We start from the raw sequence: 22,922 nt of genomic DNA, 5'->3' as shown, positions 1-22,922 counted from the left end.
GCGGCGCCGAGGCTGTCCAAATGGTTTTCCAGGAATATCGCCCGATACCCTTCAACTATATTCCTACCTCAGAATGCACAGATAACCTACAAGCGGGAGAAATATAGTTGAAGGGTATCCAGGCGATATTCCTGGAAACCCGTTTCTCTCTGCTAACCGCCATATGCAGTCTGAACACGCTGGCAGTGGGAGCTCTAGGATTCCCAAAACCACGTCATCTGTCCACGACGTGAAGGCGGAGAACCCACCCTTCGGATCTAGGTGGGTGCTCCCTGCGGAGCCAAATAGTAGTTTCACTGATCCACTTAGGTAGATTCCTCACAGAAGAAGCAGATGTATGGAGCCAAAACGCATGGGACCACGTCCCTCCTCCAGAAGGGCATCAAGAGGTCATCGCCGCAGCGCTAGCGCGACAAAAGATATCTCCTGTGCCTGATACTGAGAAGTCGAAGTACAATGACAGACCGTCTCGGCACTGGTATGCGCCCACCAAATCTGTTCTGCGCAGTGGCATGACCCTGTAGATATTCAGGGATAATTTCTACAAGATGAACTCCGGCAATTTCTTCCGGAACAGAAAATGGTGGATCTCACACTTCCGGCATGCTGAGTACGTACTGATACTCTCGTTGTCAGGCTGCATCTTGAATTTCCTGAGCTCGTTGAGGCAGCTGACGCTGAGGTTCCATCGAGTTTTTGCTCGATTTATACATACTGATGTATCTCAGGCAGGGTCCATGACGGTTGCCGAAATCGGCTGTGGTGCGATTCCCGTCAGTGCAAAGATGACATTCATAAGTGAATGTGTATTTAGGCGCAGGCAACGCAGTGTTTCCCCTGCTGTCCGCCAACAGCAACCCCCAGCTCGTCCTACTAGCCTTCGACTACTCTTCACACGCTGTAAAATTGGTACAAGTAGGTCTGTTCAAATTTTTCTCGAAATGCCCGCTAAGATCGCACTCAGACGAATCCGCTATATGTGGACCCCCCTGTCGGTCAGATCAGTGCGGCGGTTTGGGACCTATCATCTCCCGCCTTGCCCCGAGGCGTTGAGCCCGAGAGCATCGACATCATCATACTCGTCTTTGTCCTCAGTGCGCTGCATCCAAATGAATGGTCCTGTGCCATCTCGAACATCTATGAGGTCTGCACAATATAACTGCACAATCTGCCCTTCGCGAGTTGCTAACCTGTTGGACGACAAGATGCTTAAGCCTGGTGGCCTGATTCTTTTCCGCGACTATGGGCGGCATGACCTTGCGCAGCTGCGGTTCAAGGGTGGGCGCCTCCTTGATGACAACTTCTACGTTCGCGGTGACAAAACGCGCGTATACTTCTTCGAGATCGGTGAATCACATGCGCTTGTTGTACCGCGTCTTGCTTGTGCCTGACATGCATCGCACAGACGAGCTTGCGCTGCTCTTCACCGGCTCGCTCGCGCCGCAGTCTGCAAAGGCTACCAAAGGTGTCAAGATAATTGAAGACAATGACGACAATGACGACCTCGACACGCCGCCGGCTCACTCGGGCGCGCCTTTGCCACCGGTTTCATTCCCATCTACGCCTCCCCTACTCGAATCAGCAGTAGAAGGCGGGTCTATATCGGCTGAGGAGCAGCAGGCTCGTTTCCTATCGCCAACGGCCTTCATACACCCATCTCTCATCCCGGCGCCAGCTGCAAATGATCGATTGGCGCGGCATCCCCTGTTCGCTATCGAGCAGCTTGGCGTCGACCGTCGACTGATCGTGAATAGGAAACGGCAGCTCAAGATGTATCGGGTATGGATGCAGGGTAAGTTCCGCAAGCTGGAACGGTAGCGGTCGATCCGCGCGAAGCAAATAGTGTGTGCCCGTTATCATTCATATCGAGATGTTCCGATAGAACTCTTGTCTCTTACTTGCCGCATGCGTATGGGATTATGAATGCACTGAATCGACGTTGTACAATATTGTCATGGTCTCAAAACATCCTTCTAAATATCGATCTCCCTTGCTGTCCTCAACAGCCAGAACTCGTGGTGATCGCGTTGTCCTGGCCTTCTCACCCTCATAGAACGTACCTTTAGCAAAGTACCCAGGACGCAAAGCAAAGCTATACCTGGGCTGCTCACCCACTCACCTGAGTCGTCTCGATGTGCACTTCCCCGGAGTAGTGCACGAACCCGAGGAACGTGACGAGCAATGATACTTACCATACGTCTTGGTTACTGACTCGCGGACTCCTCGGTTATGATCACAGGGGATCCTTTCCTCCCTGTAGCTTTCAATGACCATGAAGCTCGGCCCTCCCAACAACTCGCCGCCATGATGATCCGTCTTGGACCGATGCCTTCTGATCTGATCGTTCACGGAAAATACTCGAGGCGTTACTTCGGACCAGACGGTAGTTCAAACCTACTTATTCTGTCTGCAGGTTAATCAATCATCTTGCAGGAACCTTCATGTCGAGTCTCGACTACCCGGGTGCGGCGACGTTGCTGCAGAAATTGGACAGTATTTACAAGAAACGATGGTACCCAGAAGAGATAGAGTTGTTCAAGTCATTCATGGCCTCGGCATTGGCGATGGATCCAAATGACAGGCCAAGTGCTGCTGTGCTAGCTGAACATGGGTGGTTTCGAACAACATTCAAATTCAGAAAGAATTTTTGACAGTAGAGCCATTTTCATTGATCCCTACCTACCAACTTGGAAATTCTGTCTGCTGTCGACGTTCTGAAAACAGTTACGTGGGATGCACATAATGTCTTGGGATTAAAGTAGCGAAAAAGGAGTCTGGTTGTCCAACACCTGCAAGGTGTATCATCATGCCGTGTATGTATGCATATAATGTTTGATGGACATGACTGCGCTTGGCAATGTTGTCTGTGTCGACGTCGTTCCACTCGCAAAATGCAGCTGTTGCCACAAGTGACAACAGGCAGCTAATATCTGGCTGGACACGTTCGCACCGGGAAGAGTACCTTCCGTCCGCGTCGCGGCCGATTCGAGCACGTTGCGGCATATCCATATCCAACCGCAAATCGCGTGTCATCTGCGACTTCCTTCATCTACGACGAAAAGACGGACGACCAGAGCCTTGAGGATGTGCAGTACAGGGAGATCTTTCCTCGCCGGCCGTGCAGAAGAGCCTTGCAATGGCCCGGTACTGTCCCATATCACGAGAGAGTGAGTTTCCCCCCAAGTTGTCTGTACTCTGAATCAACAATGATCTGCTGGGTGTATCGACCTACAGCGTAGTGGAACCTCTTCGTGAGCCCTTCCTACACCAGGCGGTGCATCGCTTCCTCGAGAACAGCAGGCTCTACGTTGGGCTTCACCAGCGCGGCACGGTGCTCAGCGTGGTGGAATATAAAATACGAATGAATACAGATTCAGATTCAAGCTGGTTCATCTCCCCTTTTTTGGCCACATGCGCACGGGGGATGAGCTCATCAGCAGGACAATTGTACGCTCTACCGTTCTTCCGAAGTGGCAGTGACCGCATGATCGATGGTTCACGAACGGTAGGTGTACATTCCCGCGGCATGGAGCAAGCCAACGGGCACCCAGTCGCGAACATCCTCGTGGTTATCATTAAGGAGAACAAGCTCACCCTCCAGTCCGCAGCCAGCCGCCTTGCGAGGCAAGACACCACAAGCACGTCGTAGTTCGTGGCAGTCGCAGTGGCACTGGCCAATCGCTCATACAGAAGGGTCAACTACGCGTACTTGCGTGCCTATATACAGTATGCGGGCTCAAGATGTCGATAAGCAGGAGTATCGAATGGGGGCTGCAGATGAACAGGTACTTCGGGGAACAGAATGCAGTTCGGCAGACCAGCTTGTAGGTCTTTCGTCACGGTCTCGAATTGTAGCAAAGCCTGGGCGTACAACACCGTAGGAGGCTGTTTGGTTCATCACAGAAGGACCGTTATATGATAGGAAGCGAACACACTTTCCTCAATAAGTCAAAGGTCGAGAATGCTGCATTGTCGACGCACCCAAATGGCTTGCGTTGCGATGCCCGGCACGCCTAAGTCGATGTGACAACCACGCTCAGCCAGCTGCAATATATTTCTAAAGGTGGGCGTGGGGGCGGAAGGTAGCTCCGAATACTAACGCAGTCAGTGAACTAGCTACACCGGTGTGCTGGCGGGGGGACCAAAGGGACTTTATCTTCGCTGAATGCAAGAATGCAAGCTGAATGTTCCTGGACAATCCCCAAGAGATTCAGGTGATCTGAATATCCCGAGCCATGACATATGATGAGTGAACGCGTGCACGCGTGCACCTCTGAGGGCGCCGAGGAACCTGGACATCGGATCGACAGTACTTGGCATGGACCAGAGGCTGCATCAGCGCGATCGCCATTTGAACGGGACGCCCGTCACCCTCCGTCACCAGATTTTATTAATAATGTCGCAGTCCGTCACAGGTCACTCGTGCCCGCCGTTCGCACTACGACAGAGCCTGGAGTCACTCGGACTCGGAAGTCTGCCATACTTGGTCTGTACTTAGATTCTCGATGGCGGCTTTCTATCCCCTCTCTCAGGCAACCACAGGTTAGTTATCAGAAGAAGATACTAATCTGAGGGAGGATCGAACTAGGCAATACCTGCACTTTCCATTCCTTCTCGCATATGGCCTTGTCAGGCGTATCTTGTGCGCTGATATTTGACACAGCATTCAGGTACTTTCCTCGTCCGGCTTCGCACTGTCCTTGATGTCAAGGACGGTTTCGAACGATATGTCTCTACAAACCTAATCTCGGACGCATCCCGTGCACATGCCGAACCTCAAGAGACCTCACGAGTTCACGCTACTCAATTTATCTCGGAGAAGGCTGCCGCGTGCCACTGCGTACTGTCATGAGTAACTCAATTCCTCTGAAGCTGGATTCAGGCCGCCTGTTGACTTCAGATGAAAGCAAGCCTTCAAATTTGGCAGGTTCAATCTACCCCATTGATTGGTTCGTGTGGAGGTTGTCAACCACCACACGCGAAGTAATCGCAACTTTCGCACTTACTCAGTGTACATAGCATGCTGGGAAGACGGGAAACGCTTACGCCCCCCTTATCATCTCAATTGACCAGCAGGCTGCATCTTACTTCGCATATTTAGGACTTCGAATCGGTAAGCAGGTCTCCGCAAATTTTGGTTAGATATCTAATTTACGCAAGCTAATCGTTAGTCATCAAGGGGAACGTGAACATCGATCGCAGTTGTTCAGGGACGTAAGCGGCCAGCGTTGGAGCATCACGCGGGATTGGTAGAAGTAGATCGCTTCGCCTTCCATGACAATCAAAAAGAGGGCACGCGGCAGGAAGGATCGCCTCACGGTGAATTCGAACGACGGCGCGTATCATTGCATGGAAGTATCCCTTGGAGGCATAAATCCATCGCTCACGTTTAGGACTGCGCGAACTAGTTTTCCTCAGCTCAGCCTGACCCGAATCCTATCATGGCGAACAGTATTGTAGGAACGCTTCCCATCAAACACACCGTGGATCCTAATGGATCACTCTTTCTTGATGTTCCCTTGCAACTCCCGTCGGCGAAAGTGTCCCCGAAGATATCTCTGTCCTACCATTCTGCCGCAACCAACATCTCTGCGATCGGAAAAGGATGGGTTATTAAGGGCGCATCTGTGATCGAGCGCGTTCCTGCGACCGTGGCACAGGATGGCTTTCGTGGTATGTGCGTGTCTCTATCCTGTGGTTGTAGATTCACACTCTATCTGTTCTGTTTTTAGGCGTGATCAATTATGACAAGAACGACCGGTTTGCCCTTGACGGTCAGCGTCTGGTTTCTATAGGCGGCAATGAGTATCGCTTTGAAATCGAGCAATGGTCGAAAGTTACTGCCAAGGGATCTGACCCAGCCAATCCTGAATATTGGACCGAGCATCTCCCTGATGGTACGACCCGTATATTTGGTAATACTCGGGTACGTTCTACGATGTCGATATTTTTCTCTTCCAAAGTTCACATCGCACGTTGTCAGGACTCCAACATAAAGGCGAAGGGCGGTACGGGGACGCGCGTGTGGGCAATATCCGAAAGTTCAGACGGGTTCTCAAACTACGTCACTTATTCTTACAACAATGATATTCGACAAGGCGCATTTTACTTGACGGAGTTGAACTACGGAGGAAATCTTTCTTCGAGAATGGCCCACCAGCGCCGGATCACCTTCGAGTATGAGACGCGCCCAGACAAGCTGGTCAAATATATTGGTGGCTACGAGGTTTCCATTGACAAGCGGTTGACCTCCATCTCGTCACATGTGCAGAACAACTTTGTGCACAAGCATCATCTTCAGTACGACGAGGCTCCTGTCACAGGTACGAGCCGCTTGATCAATGTCGCTCTTTCCGATCCGTCGGGAGCGTCCGTCAGGCCGCTCAAATTCGACTGGGTCAATGGAAACCGAGCCATTTTCGATCCACTCGATCCATCTAGGGCTGTTACCATCGAAACCGAGGATCCGAATGCTCAGGTACTTCCTCTGGACGTCAATGCTAGCGGGAGGAGCAGCCTCGTTATCGCTTCTAAGCGCATCCGATCTGGTTACCAGAAACTCCATCTTGCTGTGCATATCGCGGACGATGATGGTCGTATTCCTTCTTCGCCCGACTCCGTACTCGATAGTTTGCCCTTTCCCAAGCAAATTATACCGCTGGATATCAACGGAAATGGGAAAACTGATTTGGTGCGCAATCTTGTTCCCAAGGTATTCTCTTCATATTTAGTTCTATTGCGCAGCTTCATATCATGTCGACGATGTCGTCTCACACTCTTACCGTCATTCTTTCTACTCCACAAGGCTACGAGCCTCAACAGCCTGTCACCTTCTCACCGGAGGCTATGGGCGGACACTTTCACTCCGGTGACTTCGAGGTATAATTTCATGCTTTCTGCGATATTCTGAAGATATTGATTCGTCATTAGGGTAATGGCCAAGTTGGTTTGGTATACATATACAACCGCATGAGCGGCGGGCGCCAAAATGTGCGATTTGTCCAGTTCGTTTCGGACAGAAAGCAGTTTACAGCTCTGCCCCCTCGCGACGGACCTGCGTATGTTAGTCTGAAGAACCTTCATGTCGTTGTCGGGGATCTTAACGGCGATGGGTACGATGTTTCTGAGCTAGGACTTCCGTGATCTAACTCTATTTCCAATTTCAGCGCTGAGGATGTCTTCGTTATCTACTCAAAAATCAAGAGTGGGCGCACCGTTGGCCAGATTGACTTGCTACAGTCACAGGATGGAAGGCTTTGCTACCGGCAAGACGATGGCTTGACAAAAGCTGGCGAGGCCGTTTTGTGGAAATCGACAATAACATTCTTGCCTTACCCTGCAGACGAAGACGGAAAGACAAGTCTCCTGGCAGTCTCGGACAACAACGGTTACCTTTCAACCCAACTGTTACGCAGCACTGGTCCTTCCTTATTACTGCCGTCCTCGCCGTTGGTTACCAACATCGCGTATAATGGACATCTTACCCTGGCGAGGACCACTTCGACTGGCACAGTCGATCTCGTGAATACCTTCACGAAGCTATCCGGAGACAGGCAGACTAATGTCAATGTTCTACGCTTCTTCAATAACACCTTCGTGAATACGGAAGATGTTGCACAGCCTGGAAAGTCATCCACCTCAGTGATGTGGTCCGATGTTCGCGGAATCGGACGTGCGGATTGCTTGCTGAACACCATAGACATCCGCGGCAAGCTTACCATATCTCCGATGATGTGTTCGTCTTCCCAACCCTTAGATTTTCTATCTGGCTACGAAAACGGCCTTGGGTCCCGCATCTCGGTGTCATACGCTCCTCTCAGCGATGGCTCAATCTACAGAACAGACAGCACGCCCGAGTCTCCGTTGCCTGCTCTGAACGCCATGGCGCGTAATGTGTCCTTGAGCACCACGCTCACTTCGTCCCCGACACAGCAGGAAACGGCGCACGGCCGCTCACAGCTCATGTATTTTCCCTCTTGGGTTGTTAAACAACTTGACAACACTCCTTGTGCAGCCAAGCCTGATGTGGTTGATCAAACCAACTACAAGTACGCTAACGCAAGACTAAACTTTGACGGAAGAGGCTGGCTTGGATTCGAAGAGATTACCAAGTCTAGTCGAGTGCTCGGAACATCCGAGAAGACACATTATCGGCAGGAATACCCATTTACTGGCCACGTGTCCCAAGTGGAAATTAGGTCTGGTGGTCGGCTGCTACAAGACAACAGGTACAATTTTGAGACTACACGGGCGAACGCAAGAAATAACTGCTCCGTTCGACTGCGCAGCGTCCTCGAAAGCACCTATGAAGCCGGCGCGCTTGCTTACGAAGTCGATGTCTCATATGCATATGACGCCTTCAATAACGCCACGAATCTCACCATCAAGTCTCCCCAGCTGCAGATGCCTGCGTTCACTATCCAGTCTACGTTCGAGAACAATGAGCAGTTTTGGGTCCTCGGGAGTAAGACGCTGGAGGTTGTCAAGCAGAACGGCGTTGTTCTGAAGCAAACCAAGTACGCTTTCGTTCCGCACACGCAGACTACCAAGGAAGTGAGCAGCTGGGTGAGCGGTGACACTTGGTTGGCTCGGATCTTTGAATTCGACGAGACTGGGAATGAGACGATCGTCAAGGGGCCAGGGCCAGCTAAATCTTCGTTCACATATGATGAAACCAAATCTCACGCAGTCGCTACATTGACCTACACTAGTGCCGACGGTCCTCCGTTGAAGGAGACTTCAGCCTTTGACCTGGTACACGACAAGCCGGTCTCGGTCACAGACTCGAACGGGTTCACTACGTCTACAACTTATGATGTACTTGGTCGCATGCAAGAGATTTCCCAGGGAGACAGCCACTCTGGGATGAGTGTTGTCGAGAAGCAGTCATTCTACGTCGACGGCACGGACTTCTACCAGTTGTCTCAGATTCGTACAGAACTCAGAGCGGGCGAGGACAGCTGGATGGACACTGTGGACCATATAGACGGCCTCAATCGTAAGTGGAGGAGCGAGAGGCCTCGACCCGATGATCCCTCTGCGTTCATCTACACGGATGTCGAGTTCGACGGGGCTGGGCGAGTTGTCGCCCGCTCTCGAGATTACTTCGCCGGCTCAGTGCCTACATTCACGAGGTACACCTACGACATGCTTTCTCGCGTGATCAAGCAGACGCTACCACCCGCTTCTTCGGGTGTGTCGCCCATCACAATCACGTCCAGGTATGAGTTCCAGTCAGGAATATCCAAGATCACGGAAACTCGATCCGATGGAAACCAAGCCACGGATCAGATCAGCACCCGCGAAGTCCAGTTCCTGCCCAACCCAGAGCCTTCCGCCTCCAAATTCGTCAAGCCGTTCGTGGTTAGATCGACGAACGAGCTGCAGCAAAGCATCCAGACGGTCTTCGATGGCTTGGGAAGGCCCGTTCGCATGAAAGATCCTTCAGATGTTCAACTGTCTCTAACCTGGGATGGTCTTTCGCGTGCCACCGAACGACGTCTCACAAACTCTGGGAATAAAGACATCAGTCATTTCGTCGCCAAATACGATGTTGACCTTTGCCTAACTACTGTCTATAACAAGCTTACTGGATTGTCGACCACGACCAAATCGGACTTCATCCAGAGACCAATCTCGAGGACGACAGCGGACGAGACCTTGACTTACACCTATGACAAAGGAGGGCAAAATACCAAACAACGTTTGGTTTCTGTGACGTCTTCGAAGGGTATCGACTACCAGTTTGACTACAACATCCGCGGGAAGCTAATCACGCACAGCCTCTCACTCGACGGCCACAAATTCGTTACATCTCATGAATGGTCACCCTTCGGCCAGCTTCTACGCACCACGAACCCTGATGGTACTACCATCGCTCGAACCTTCTATGGGGACGGCGAATCAGTAAACCGGGTTGTGCTCACGGATACCGACAACACTACCCGGGCTTGGATCGCCCTCGACGAGTTCAAAGACGTCTTTTCTCGTCCTCTCGTCTGTGAATTCGGAAACGGGTTAAGGTCCACATCTTCCATCATGGAAAGTGGTATGCTCGCCAGCCGTATACTGTCGAAGGGCAGCAATGTGTTACATCGCCAGGACTGGAAGGTCGATGCCTTCAGTAGAATCGCCAATCACAGTGTCGGCCGCGGACGTAGTACAAGCCAGTTTTTAACCTCCAGTAATTCATTCCAGTACAATAATGCAGGTGCGAATGCTCGTCACTTCTAAAAGCTTTTGGTTGTGCTGAAGTCCCTCCGGATTGTCCACTCAGGCCAGCTCGTACAACTCCTCTCTGATTCGTCTTCACTTGTTACACAGCCCGAAGAGTTCTCCTACGACCAGAGTGGTAACATTACCTCCAAGGGCGGTAGAAAGTTCGTCAACGATGGTTGGCAACTGTCCAAAATAACCGGCGGTGATGGCCACACAGAATGCTCTTTCACTTATTCCCCTGATGGCAACTTGATTTCAAAGTCGAATGGTGCAGGGATAGAGAAGAATACAATGAAGTATGATGCTAACGGGCGGCTTGTACAGCTGGACGAGACGTCGTTCGTGTATGACTTCAGTGGTCACTTGATCAAGGCGGTGCTTCCGAATGGAGATGTCACGATGTATCCCAGCCAGTCATACGAAGTTACCGTGTCGGCGTCTGGAAGGGAAACTCACACATCCTACCTTGTCCATGGCTACCGCCGGGCCTCGCTCTCAACGACGAAGGGAAATGTCAAGGAAAGATCTCATGGCCCAGTCGTCTACTACTACCACACGGACCATCTAGGCAGCACGGTTGCAGCCTCCGATGAGAAGGGCAATATAGTGACGTTATACCACTACGATGGATTTGGCAAGGTTTCTATCGATGGTCCTGACGTTGCCAGATACAAATACTCTGGCAAAGAACAATTTGCAGGCTTCTACTACTTCGGTGCCCGATTCTATGATCCGGATGTGAGTCACCAATTTGAAGGAGTTGTTGTTAGGCCACTTACTTTTGACAACACAGGCTGGACGCTTCTTGACTCTCGATGATTACCCAGTGTCGTTGAATGAAATTTCACCTTCTACTTTCAACATGTACTCTTTTTCGCGCAATGATCCAATCAATTTCATTGATCTCAACGGCAACGTACCAAAATGGCATTGGTGCGTCATCATGACTGACTCTGAGATCAGATTCTCATGTTTGTTGCTTTCGTAGGATCTTAGACGGATTCCTTATCGCTCTCGGAGTGGGATTGATGTTTGTACCAGGTGTTAACATCTTCGTGGCGATCGGTGTTGGGATTCTTGCTGGGGCTGCCCTAGGAGCCGGTGTCTCTGGACTCATGTACGATTTCGACCATCGCAAGGGCTCCTACAGCGACAAAGACTACTTTGTCAATATGGGCATCGGCGCTGCGGCTGGTGCCGTCACGGGAGGAATCTCGGGTGCTCTCGATTTTATCGTTCCCGCGGTGACTTTGGCAGAGGTCTTGGGCTCCCGAGGTGCTCTGTTGACGTCAAAAGTGGGCAGAGAGCTCGTCGTTCGCTTCGGATTTAGGCTCACTACGAACACTCTCATGGGCATGGAGAAGAATATGGTGAAAACCGTTGCATCCAACATCTATTCGGGAAAACCGCTGGATGAGGGTCTGGGGCAAGCGGCATGGGAAGGCGCTGCTGAATCATTTGGACTGGCATGTAGGGCTTCTACGTATTCTTCTGATGTGTCAGACTTGTACTCATGGTTCCAACAGTGGGGGGCGAACTGCTTGCCTCCGTCAAGCCAATCCTCAAGGCGCGGTTCTTCGCGCGGCTCAGAAAACTGAGGTACCGTGGCTCCTATGACCTCGCTACGCAGCAGAACGTGTCAGGCCTGAGGCGTCTGGTCAAAACGGTGGAATATCCTCTCAGGGAAACAGGATTCGATGTCAATGATCGATTCAACTGGAACATGGAGATGTCTGGGAGTCGCTTGAGATACGCACATGTACAAGACGTGACGTCTCTCTGAGTCCGCGATGTAGGCGCAATGTACTATATGCTGTCCGCGTTTGCGACCCGATCACGTATTAGGTGGTGACGCTGCCACGCTCGATCGTTTTCTGGCAATATTCACACTTCTTGCTATGCCCACTCTGTCATACAATTTTCGAAGTGAGTCGATACAGATGCACTTGCTAAATAGGCAAACATATGTGGGCAAACGTCGAAAACAATCTGGTCGGACGAAAGGATTCAGGCTCGGGTTCGCTGACCACCGTGACGAGCGAGCGGGATCGTAGAGGTTCGAGCCGATCACCTGTCTAGTAGCAAGAGGCTAGCTCACCTCGAGTCTCGACTCTCGAGATTCGGACAAAACTCATACCGAGGTCGGCGCAGCGGTGTATTTACTGTCAAGTGACGAGGAGAATGTGGTTGAAGTTCGATTGAGCTGGCCCACGGCAGCTCAACGCGCGTTTCTACGCCAGGAAGTACTCATCGCCGCAGGCAGACTGACGTTTTGACGCAATCTTCATACTTAAAGAGAGTATCCGTGCACACCACGACGACGGTGGGGGAGGGCCGAGGGAACGTTCGCCAAGCAGAGCTCTGATCTTCATGCGAGAACCAGGTAACGAAACACGACCATCCAAATTTTCCCCCGCGCATATAGTACGCATAATCATAATCATAATCATAATTCGTACAATCATAAGGCATAATATGTGCGTAATGTAGAGGCGCACGACCGTAGGGTAGTAATGTATGTTGCGTTCGATAGCACAGCGAAAGCCAACCAGAAAAAAATAGGAACTCCACCCTTATGAAACTCCACATAGCAGATCAGTGCTCACCAACGATGACGCCCTCACGGAACATCCACTCATACGGCACCGAACCCGGGGTCGCGCTCGCAGTGCTGGAAGACACCCAGCTGGTCGTGGTGATGGTGGTAGTGATTACGTCACGCGCGACCGGGTCCGAGGGTGACGTCGACGTGGCGGTGGGTGCGGATGCAGAAGTTGTAGGCACAGTGCTCGGCCCAGACGGGGCTGATGACGCGTCGGGATTGAACACTTCGACGTCCAGAGCACCAGCAGTCGACGACGCAGTTGCGGTCGCAATCGAACTTGAGGCCGAGCTTGACGTCGGGATCGAGGTCATAGACGCAAACGCAGATCCAGAGGTCGTAGCAGCCATCATGTCGTCCTGGCCCGCCGACGTCGTCGCTGAGTCCGTCGGTGCAGAAGCCGAGTCAGAAGATGTCGCAGACATAGCTGTCCATGAACCATCAGATCCCGAGAACGTCGTAGCAATCGCATCCGAGTCTGCATTAGTGAAAGTAGCCGTCGCCGTTGTCATCATCGCTGAAGAGGCCGAATCCGTCGCAGTCACCATCGCAGCCATAGAAGAAGAGCCCGAAGCAGTCGAAGTCATGTCCGAGTCTGAGTCCGAGTCAGAATCCGCGCCAGCACCCACGTCAGCACCAGCATCCTCGTCAGCACCAGCATCCTCATCCGCGTCATCGTCCTGATCGGCTGCAAAGTCCTGCGTCTGAGCTGGAGCGATTTCCGGTGCAGCCGGGGTGAACACGAGTGTCACATTACGCGCAAATCCCGCTCCGGGAGTCGCATCGAACGTGTTCACGAACGCTGCGCGGCTAGGAGGGCGCGTGGCGTCGCCATACTCCTCATCCAGCGCCGTCCCCGAGGACAGATCTGCCACGCCCGTTGTCATATCGCTCGCTGGCGTTGCCGTGCTCTGCGCCGTACTAGTGGTCAAGGTCGCGTTGGAAGCTGAGCTCGAGGTATTAGCAGCAGGAGCAATAGATGCCGATGCGGTCGTGTTCAGGCCATTAGACGCGTCGTACTCCGTGAACAGCGGGCGGAGGCTATTGGTGAAAGGGTCAAACGCGAAGATCTGGCTCTTGTGCGGGTCGTCGGAGCTGCCTTCCATGCAGATCTCCACTGTGAGAGGAGACGGCACAGGTGGATTTGGGTCGAACGTCGCGCAATAGGGCCTTATCGCTGCCTCTTCCGCATCGAACATCGGTATCTGCAGCGTGACCCTGTGGAACGACGAGCCGTCCGGTACAGTGGCGTTCGTAGAGTTGGACATATTGCTGGGGGCGGCGGTCAAGAAAATCTGAGTCTGAGCTGAGCCTGACGCGTTGAGGACAAAACTCGTCGAGTTCGTAGTGGAATTGGAACCGCTCGTACTATTGTCTGCCGGCTGGGAGAGAACAAGCGATGCAATCTTCTGGGCCATGGTAGAATTCGCCACCAGACTCTGCAGATGCTGGGTTAGCTAGGGTTCGCAAGATCGACCGATGTCACGATCGATACGCACCATGATGTCGATTGAGCCTTGAACGCCCTGCATCGATCCATCATCGCGCTTGACGCGAACATGGACAGTAGCGTCGAGGTCGCCGTCATGATCCTGATACCTACCGTACACGCGGACGTTGGCACTGACATTGACATCGTCGTCACTACGAGCATGAGCGATAATATACGAGTCGCCATGCTCGCTGGACACGTAGATCGACGAGTCACGATCCCTCCGGTGCACGTTGACATGATCGTGATCACCGTTCACGACCACCTTGTCGTGACCATGGCGGTCGTGGTCGTGCGGCTCCCTTGGAACGTGGACGTGGTCGTTGTCACCGTTGACAACTACCTTGGTATGGTCATGGTCCCAACGATGGTGCGGCTCTGGCGAACGACGGACGTGCACGTTGTCGTTGTCACCATTGACCACCACCCTGTCGTGGCCATCATGGTGGTGGTGCGGTTCGGGCGAGGGAGAACGGCGCACATGCACACGGTCGTGATTACCATTGACGACAACTTTGTCATGGCCATGACGGTGCCTCTTCTCGAGCATCTCATACTCGTAGGAGTGGGGACCCGCTTCAACGTGAACCTCTTCCTTCTGCGTCTGCTGTTGAGGGGCGGCATTGGGACGATCTCCGATCCAGATACCGCCGACCTGGAGGAGAGGATCGAGGGGGTCCCAAGGGGCTCTCTGTAAAGCATCATCAATGAGCGTCCGCCGCAACAAGAGGGCATTGAGATTTGCCTTGTCTTTATGGTGTTTCCCCCCCTTGTTATCCTCACCCATCTTGGAGCCATGGTGCGACGAAGATTGAACGGTCTTCTTCTCGCCCTTGGATACCTCCTTACCATCACCAGCTGATGACGACTGGCTGACCTTCTTCGCAGCAAAGAGCGCCGGAAGAGGGAGAGTCGGCTTGGGGTAGAGCGCCACTTTGGATGACCTCGACGCATTAGCAGAAGCAGTCGTCGTATCGGAGGAGTGTGAATGGCTGGTATGAGTGGAGTGATGAGAAGTGGTCGAGGAGGTCGAGGCTGTCGAGGTAGCCGAGGGGGCTGACGAGTCCGAATCGTGGTGAGAACGGATCTCGATGGCAGCGCCAGCAGCAGGTGCAGGACAAACAGAGAGTGCAGCGATGGACGCAAGGCCAGCGAGGAGAGTGAAACGGGGCGTGAGGACGACCATGGTGGAACTAGGATAGCGAAGTGAAGTAGAGTTGGAAAGAAAGTGGGTAGAGAAAGAAAGTATCAGGCGATCCTGTCGCAAAGAGTGAATAGATTAAGGTGAATGTGAAGGACCACCTGGGTCTAAGTCTCTAACGATAGCGAACGAAAGCAAGGGGCACTGGGGGGAAACGAACCGTCGGTCAGATACTTATACCCTCCTGCGCCGGTCAGCCGCCGACGCCACCGACAGCACTCGCAGTGTCGCCGGTGTCGCCGGCACGTCATTCCAGATCGGACGGGCAGCAGCCAAGCAGCGACAGTCGATCGATCGACGTTGAGTCGCAGACGCGCCAATGCTAAACGCGTCGGTCACGTGCTGGGAACATACCCGCGACCGAAACAAAATGCAGAAACAATGCCAAAGCCACCCAGCCCCAGCATTACTGTATGTCCCCTTCGGGGTGACATACGAAAAAATTGGAACGATGCAGAGAAGATTAGCATGGCCCCTGCACAAGGATGACACGCTTTCCCGGAGTGGTAGACCTACGGGTCTCAATATTTATGTTCTTTTTCGCTCTCAGTTGGCCTATGTCTGTCGTCTGAAACCGTCCGAGACATCGGCGAGTTCCTGTACCTGCTCCGAGTCTACTTCCATGCACATTTTGTACGTTCGACGTTGCAGTACTTTTCACACCACAAGCGTCGCCAGACAGTGGCAGCTCATGAAGATAGCAGCGGGTATTCCATATTGCGCAACTCCCTTCGAGTATCCCGAATATCACAATAGGTACAAAAAAGATACGAAAATATTGCCCCCACTGGTCACGTAGATGAAGCACTTATATATGGGGCGCAGACACTGGCATTATGGTACTCCGCAGGGTCTTGCGTAAAGTATCCAAGCTTCACGCCTTCGATATAAGACCTGCATCACCGTGAATCCTGATCACCACCAAAACAGTAGGAAAGAGGACATACCACTGCCTGGAGAGGTTTCCGGCTAGCTCAGAGATCTCCACCTGGAAGTTCCAGAACTACACCCAGCACGGCTTAGTATGGGAGGACACAGACGCGGAAGGACTCACTATCCAGCCCTTGCCCACGCTATACGCCAGCTTTTGTGCGTCCGCCCACTGGTACAAGAACTGGTCTGTCGCGTTGAACTGCGTCGGGAGGCCCCACTCGCCGAACCAGAGCGGGCTGTCGCCGAGCGCCGCGTCAGCCTGGACGCGCTGGAGGTCTGAAAAAATGCCACTTAATCAACGGGGTGCACGCAGACAGTAACGGCGTACTGCAGATGCTTTCCATGTATGCAGTCGGATTGGGATCAGCCACACCCTGGGAGATCGTCAGTATCATCACAGCTGACCATCCGTGGACGAAGTTTCTCACCCCAAAGCTAGTAGAGAACACGTCAATCGTTACTCACACGGTGAAGAGGCTTAACACTGATCCTCACTTGTAGTACAAATGGTTGTCGTATCCCTGAGGCCCCTTCGCAGCATACGCAGGATTCGGAGGGTCGTCACGCTGCCAATTCACATCCATGAACCTGGGAACCGAGCCCGCATCAGTACCAGTCTCAAGTTGGAACAGGCAGCCCTACGTCGTCCATAGCGCTTCCCGCTGATTTGACGCCGAGGCGAAGTCGAATATCGCCGGGACGGAGAGCTGCACAGCGAGCTCGGCGAGGATTGGCGCGGCTTCCACGAGCGCCGACTTCACCTCTTCGTTGAACACCATGCTGCTCGAGTTCCCAACCTGCACGAGCGCCGCGCTCATGTTTGTAGTGCCGACAGGCGTATCGAGCGCCAGGCCGGGCACGGGGATCCCGAGGATGAGCTCCACCGCGCGGACGGTGTCCACAAAGTATTGCTGGACTATGCAGATACAATTTCAGATTTTTAGATTCATAGATCAAGATTGAGTTCCGGATGAGCGTGACAGGGGTGATGTGGGTGGACCTACATGTGCCGTAGCCCGGAGTTTCGGATGCGTCCATGATAGGTTCATTGACGGCTTCGATGGCTAAAACAGAACCAAAGTTGGGGTCCAGGTGTGATAGCGTTGTCATCACTGCGGTCCACACAAGCGCACGGTGGTAGTTGTATTCAGTCTAGAAGCAGAGTCACCTCAAGCCGATCGTTCTCTACGATGCCGGTATCGCAGAGAAACTTACATAGAACTGGACGTTGTATGTGCAGCTAGTAGGGACGTAAGCAATAGTCCAAGCATGTCTCTCAGGTGAAACTTACTTTCCGGCGAATGACTGGTCGCTAGTTTGTACGCCTGGAAGCGCATGATGGTCGAGGATCACTTGGATGCCGGCGTCTTGCAACCATTTCAAGCCTTGTTGCTACACCGTGCCTTTAAGTTCGGCATCTATTCGGTGAATACATGTCATATCACTCACCAGGTACATAATTCCACCACGGGCGTAAAACTCAGTTTCCCGATCAACGAGCTGTTCAACGATCCAATACCCAAGCTGGGGTACACAGCATATTCCGTGCCGACTTTAGGCTGGATCCATGACAGAACTAATTTCACGCACTGGAATGCGAACAGTATTGATGCCGTAGGAAGCTAGGGTAGCCACTTCGCTTTGCGTAAACCAAGTAGACCTGTGTTTAATCGTCGACTTCGGGGTTCCATCTGAAGAACACAAGAATTCGCGTACCAATGCTGCGCAAATGCTTCGTCGGCGCTGTCAGGGTAGGCCTTGACGTACGCACTGTATCCAGTCAGGCGTGCCGTATGGAAAATACTTCGTCCGACTTACTACTCTGAGCCGATACACTGTGAACAATCGGAGCAGATCTCTCCACCCATTTCCAGCCATTCTAAAGTCAAACAAGCAGAACATTAGAGCAACGTCAACATGCGCACGCGTAAGAGCCATACCAGCAGGGAGCATCCACGGCTCTAGGACCAACCTGACGTACCGTAATTGTCAGAATCATCTGCGAACGGACTTATGAACAAACGACATACCACCCGCCAATGTTAACGCCGTAGATTTTGTTCGGCAGGCCAGCGCAAACATAGTGGAGCGAGGCAAGCAGCACAGCGAGGCCGAAGAAGGAGCGCATCCTGTCCGGGGGAACGCAAGGCTCAAAGAGCAGAGCGACTCATATATATCTCGAAGCGGACCGTGTCAGCCACAGCCCTTACGAGAGAGAGAAGTCCGCTGTGGCCCCTACACGGTCACAACGGGAGCGGGACAAGTTGCTCTGAGTCCATGTTTCAAAATACACATAGCGTTTTGGGTACGTAGTGCAGGGCAAGATCAGTGTAGACGAACCCATGACATCCGAAGCTCAAGAAAGATGCCTTCGAAGCGGTCCGTACTTGCCTCCCGCTTCGCAATAGCACGTCGTCAACGCTCGGCAGGCCCGAGCAGAGTCAAGTGATTGCTCTCCAGAGCGAGAATAGATACAGACGCGGCGTCCAAGGACGTCGAGAGCTCCAGGCTGTGAGAGACGCATGTGTGGCTGCAGCCTACAGTCAAGATTCTTTCGAAATTCGTCTACATATAGACGCCGCTGTTTCTCCCATTGGACTGGCAATCGACGTAAGAGAAGTGTAACAGTACAGCAGTTTCTTCGATTTAGGTCGCCAAGGTCGCGGTCGGAACCGTCAGCCATAACCCTTACCGCTCCCCGCTGACGCGCAATGTGCATAATCTTCAGGACGTGCGAGCACGGAGAAGCAACTGTCGATGAAAGAACGATGTTCGAACGAATTCAATACATAGTAAACAGTGGGCCGTCGACTTGCGGATTGAAAGCGTTCGGTAACCGATCAGATCGACCTGATGAGCCTCACGAGCACGTGGCTGTTCACCAAGCGGGACAAACCGTGAAGGGTCATCCGACCGTCCTCAAGTTCCCCTCGTTGAATAAACTTGAACGTTTGAACGTTCATGGTACTGATAGCCACGTTTATGTTCCTTTTGCATGAAGAACATCCTACCCGGATAACATATATTCGGACTGGACCCTGCACCTTCCAGCTCCACAGAAGCTACTGAACCACCCGCCTTTACCAACGCCTTACTACCATCACAAACACGAAAGTTCGTTGGATGGGTAATCATGATAGGCATCCTTGCACTCGCAGTGGTAGTGGTTCTATGCCACGTTCCATATGACCTGATCGCACCTATCTCTGAAGCATCCTCAACCGGTCCCTTACTTATGCTGCCACGGTGCATGACAATACCAGACTATCAAATGTCCCACATTCGTCGGAATGGCTCTCCCCCATGGTCTGGATATGCATCCCGAATTATGACGTTGGTCCACTTATCAAAGTCGGGATACAGGTGAGCAATCTCCTCTCATGTGCTGCGCAATCTCGACTGAATGCACTCCCACGTGTCCAGCATGGTTGCGATGCAGGTGCCACTGGAAGAAGGTCTGAATGCGTCTTAGCATGCCGATCTGTATTCTCACCGAGTTGTCATCCGCGAGTGTTACATGCCGTTACATGTACTTCCAGTACAACCCAATACACGTGCAGAAGGGTACTTCCAATAGTCTTCCATATCCTCTTCATCAACGTTCGTCGTAGGCCCGTCGAGGGCTGTGTCCTCTGCACATGGCGTCGCCGGCTCCGCTGTCCGCAAGACTCAACCGCTGCACCCTCGCTGATGCATTAACTGATGTTCCTTCCTGTATTCTGATATAAACCGGTACGTATCTGCATGCCATGCAGGTCTCCCAACTACACGACCTGTGCTTTGCTCCCGCAACCTTGCCGCTATGCCTCTTAACTTGAAGGTCAGCGCTGCCCTCCTCGCTGTGATATATGCCGTCCACGCTGTGCCCGCCCCAGGCCTGAAGGCGAGACAGTCGATCACCGCACTCTCGACGACTCAGATCGATACCTACACTCCTTACACGTGGTACTCCAGCACGGGCTACTGCAATGCGGCATCGACGCTAGCCTGGAACTGTGGAACGAACTGCGATGCGAACCCTAGCTTCAAGCCTGTCGCGTCTGGTGGCGACGGTGATAGTACCCAATATTGTGAGTGAACTTCACGAATGTCGTTGGTGGAAGTGCCGAGCTATAACCATACAGGGTTCGTGGGATATGATCCGGCGTTGGAGACCGTCATTGTGTCTCACCAAGGAACGAATACCTCCGAGATGTAAGTTAAAACGCTGTGCGTAGCACTGAGAGTCCTGTATGACTGACTTCCCTTCTACAGTTTGCCTCTGGTCACCGATGTCGATATCGTGTTCACTAATCTAGATTCTACTCTTTTCCCCGGTCTCAGTTCCTCAATTGAGGTCCACAGTGGATTCGCTAACGAGCAGGCTAAGTGAGTGGGCGGACATTTTATCATAACGAACGGCGTTTGAATATCGCAGAACTGCAACAACGGTTCTGTCTGCGGTGCAGAAGGCCTTGTCAACTTACAGTGCCACCCATGTGACGGTGGTGGGACACTCCCTCGGTATCCTCTGTCCACGCTTACCGGCACGCCGTGTGTAAAACATCTCTTGCAGGTGCTGCAATTTCCCTCCTAGATTCCGTTTATCTCCCTCTCCACATCTCTGGTGCGACGTTTACTTACGTCGGGTATGGCTTGCCTCGGGTAAGCAATTGCATCGAGACAGAGCGTACGTCACGTCTTCTAACTGCTCCCTGTCCTAGGTTGGCAACCAAGCCTTCGCCAACTACGTCGACGCGCAGCCCACATCTGTGACGCACATTAACAACGAGGAGGACCCCATTCCCATCTGCCCCGGAATGTTCCTCGATTTCGTGCACCCCTCCGGCGAAGTACACATCGAGGACTACGGTGAATGGGCTTCGTGCCCAGGTAATGCCCAACGCCCGTGGATCTCCGCGCAATGCGTTCTGACCTCGCCCTGTAGGCCAAGACAACCCGAGTACGCAGTGCATCGTCGGCGATGTGCCCACAATTTTCCAGGGCAACGAGTCCAACCACGACGGACCGTACAACGGTGTCGAAATGGGTTGTCGATGAGCGTAATGTTCAGGAATTGGAGAACTCAATTACGATCATTCAATGAGGCAGAATCGGTGATCAGTATACTCAGTGCCGGAGTACATTTACTGTTTCTTGTCACTGATCGTAGTAGATGATGAAGGAAATGGTGTCATTAGTCGCCTACTTTAACCACACGGGCGCTTAAGTTGACAGCCATCTTCAACCATTAATGCATTACGCGTTACCGTGACACTGTTTCGTAGCCACACTTTCATTCTGTCGACGCCGAAGTCCAGCGCACGCTTCTTGGTCAGTCGTCAGCATACGAAATGAGAGTCTCTAAACCAATGTAAGTGGTACGCTCAGCCTGAGCCAGGTTCAGATTCCCCAGCGCCCACTGACCACGATGTCCAGCGCAGTGCATGTCTTCGTCGTCTCCCCCGACACGCGCTCAGAGCGGCGGTTCGACCTACACATTACCGTGCAGCAGCTCAAGGTGCATCAGGTCGATTGTGAATGAGACTGAACGCTGAACAGGGCGTCTGCGCTCCCGCACTGGGGTGTTTTGCAGAACAAGCTCGAGGTTATAACCGGGATCCCCGTCCAGAACCAATCGATCGCGCTGTACAACTCGGAGAATGATTCGGAGGCACTGTGTGGTCTGAATGACGACAGCAGACCGCTGGGGTTCTATGGGATTAAAGATTGGCAGGTCCTGAAGGTGTGTTCATCGCAGCGCAGCGCTTGCCGGCTGTTCAACTAATAACAAAGTTGACGTGCGGATGCTGCGTAGATCACGGACTTGAACCCGGCCACATCCTTCACCGGACAGCTGAGCGACGTCTCGCAGGTGGAGAAGTTCGAGCTCAGCGAAGGCGAGTATGCACAACGACAGGGTACGCCTGACATCTCGTCTTCTCATTCACAGCTGATCCTGTTCTATGAGACAGACACAGTCCTCTCGTACAAGCAACGCCATAAGATTGGACGCTTCGCGGACAAGGATCAGGAGGAGACGGTTTCGGTGCCACATCTAGACCTCCCAGTGGGCGCGCGATGCGAGGTCGAGACGAGCGAGGAAGGGTTCCACAAGCGCGGGACGGTACGGTTCGTCGGGGCCACGAAGTTTGCAAAGACAGGGTTGTGGATTGGGATTGAGTACGATGAGCCCATAGGGAAGAACGATGGCTCGTGAGTCCCGTTGCTCTATCGTGCACGTCGAAGTTTTTCTCATTATTGCTGACTGCGCTTTGATACAGGGTACAAGGCGAGCGGTATTTTACCTGCCGGCCTAGTTTTGGCGTATTTGTGAGACCTGAGAGGGTCAAGGTTGGTGACTTCCCAGTGGAAGATATCAATTTCGATGAGGAGGAGATGTGATGTCCAGTTGTGCATGACGACTGTGAGTTGCACAGGTATCGACAGCTTGTATGTATTTCTTGATCTTGCCCCTTGACGCTGATCAGATGGCA

The 22,922-nt window shown here is 52.6% G+C and overlaps 6 protein-coding genes across 6 annotated transcripts; 4 read left to right on the top strand and 2 right to left on the bottom strand.

Annotated features, from left to right (window-relative positions):
- Positions 1-163: 163 nt before the first annotated feature.
- SCP_0905740 (Uncharacterized methyltransferase-like protein) lies at positions 164-1,818 on the top strand (the record flags this gene model as incomplete). The annotated part of the gene is made up of 9 exons (XM_027761806.1): positions 164-261; positions 314-478; positions 533-583; positions 637-682; positions 729-762; positions 815-915; positions 965-1,144; positions 1,206-1,347; positions 1,406-1,818. 9 exons carry the CDS (start codon positions 164-166, stop codon positions 1,816-1,818), a joined length of 1,230 nt encoding a protein of 409 aa, XP_027617607.1.
- Positions 1,819-5,441: 3,623 nt separating this feature from the next.
- SCP_0905730 (hypothetical protein) lies at positions 5,442-12,001 on the top strand (the record flags this gene model as incomplete). The annotated part of the gene is made up of 10 exons (XM_027761805.1): positions 5,442-5,673; positions 5,733-5,926; positions 5,984-6,691; positions 6,745-6,879; positions 6,931-7,112; positions 7,167-10,210; positions 10,277-10,956; positions 11,012-11,151; positions 11,207-11,688; positions 11,745-12,001. 10 exons carry the CDS (start codon positions 5,442-5,444, stop codon positions 11,999-12,001), a joined length of 6,054 nt encoding a protein of 2,017 aa, XP_027617606.1.
- Positions 12,002-12,813: 812 nt separating this feature from the next.
- On the bottom strand, positions 12,814-15,498 carry SCP_0905720 (hypothetical protein; the record flags this gene model as incomplete). The annotated part of the gene is made up of 3 exons (XM_027761804.1): positions 12,814-14,259; positions 14,320-15,003; positions 15,058-15,498. 3 exons carry the CDS (start codon positions 15,496-15,498, stop codon positions 12,814-12,816), a joined length of 2,571 nt encoding a protein of 856 aa, XP_027617605.1.
- Positions 15,499-16,304: 806 nt separating this feature from the next.
- On the bottom strand, positions 16,305-18,574 carry SCP_0905710 (glycoside hydrolase family 5 protein; the record flags this gene model as incomplete). Its single annotated transcript, XM_027761803.1, has 16 exons — positions 16,305-16,407; positions 16,461-16,516; positions 16,568-16,722; positions 16,775-16,820; positions 16,875-16,881; positions 16,942-17,034; positions 17,089-17,362; positions 17,451-17,598; positions 17,662-17,686; positions 17,738-17,838; positions 17,896-17,970; positions 18,037-18,106; positions 18,163-18,216; positions 18,265-18,325; positions 18,387-18,418; positions 18,477-18,574. 16 exons carry the CDS (start codon positions 18,572-18,574, stop codon positions 16,305-16,307), a joined length of 1,398 nt encoding a protein of 465 aa, XP_027617604.1.
- A 1,674-nt stretch (positions 18,575-20,248) lies between these two features.
- SCP_0905700 (lipase) lies at positions 20,249-21,486 on the top strand (the record flags this gene model as incomplete). The annotated part of the gene is made up of 7 exons (XM_027761802.1): positions 20,249-20,516; positions 20,571-20,640; positions 20,701-20,814; positions 20,864-20,949; positions 21,002-21,090; positions 21,150-21,318; positions 21,374-21,486. The coding sequence occupies 7 exons, from the start codon at positions 20,249-20,251 to the stop codon at positions 21,484-21,486; spliced, it is 909 nt and encodes a 302-aa protein (XP_027617603.1).
- Positions 21,487-21,779: 293 nt separating this feature from the next.
- SCP_0905690 (Cell polarity protein) lies at positions 21,780-22,830 on the top strand (the record flags this gene model as incomplete). Its single annotated transcript, XM_027761801.1, has 6 exons — positions 21,780-21,799; positions 21,865-21,946; positions 22,022-22,171; positions 22,244-22,346; positions 22,401-22,641; positions 22,710-22,830. The coding sequence occupies 6 exons, from the start codon at positions 21,780-21,782 to the stop codon at positions 22,828-22,830; spliced, it is 717 nt and encodes a 238-aa protein (XP_027617602.1).
- Between the last annotated feature and the right edge of the window lie 92 nt (positions 22,831-22,922).

Source organism: Sparassis crispa (assembly GCF_003851025.1).
Source record: "Sparassis crispa DNA, contig_000008F, whole genome shotgun sequence".
Taxonomy (NCBI): Eukaryota; Fungi; Basidiomycota; class Agaricomycetes; order Polyporales; family Sparassidaceae; genus Sparassis; species Sparassis crispa.
Note: the sequence above shows the minus strand (reverse complement) of the source record. Positions and strands in the feature narration are given on the sequence as shown.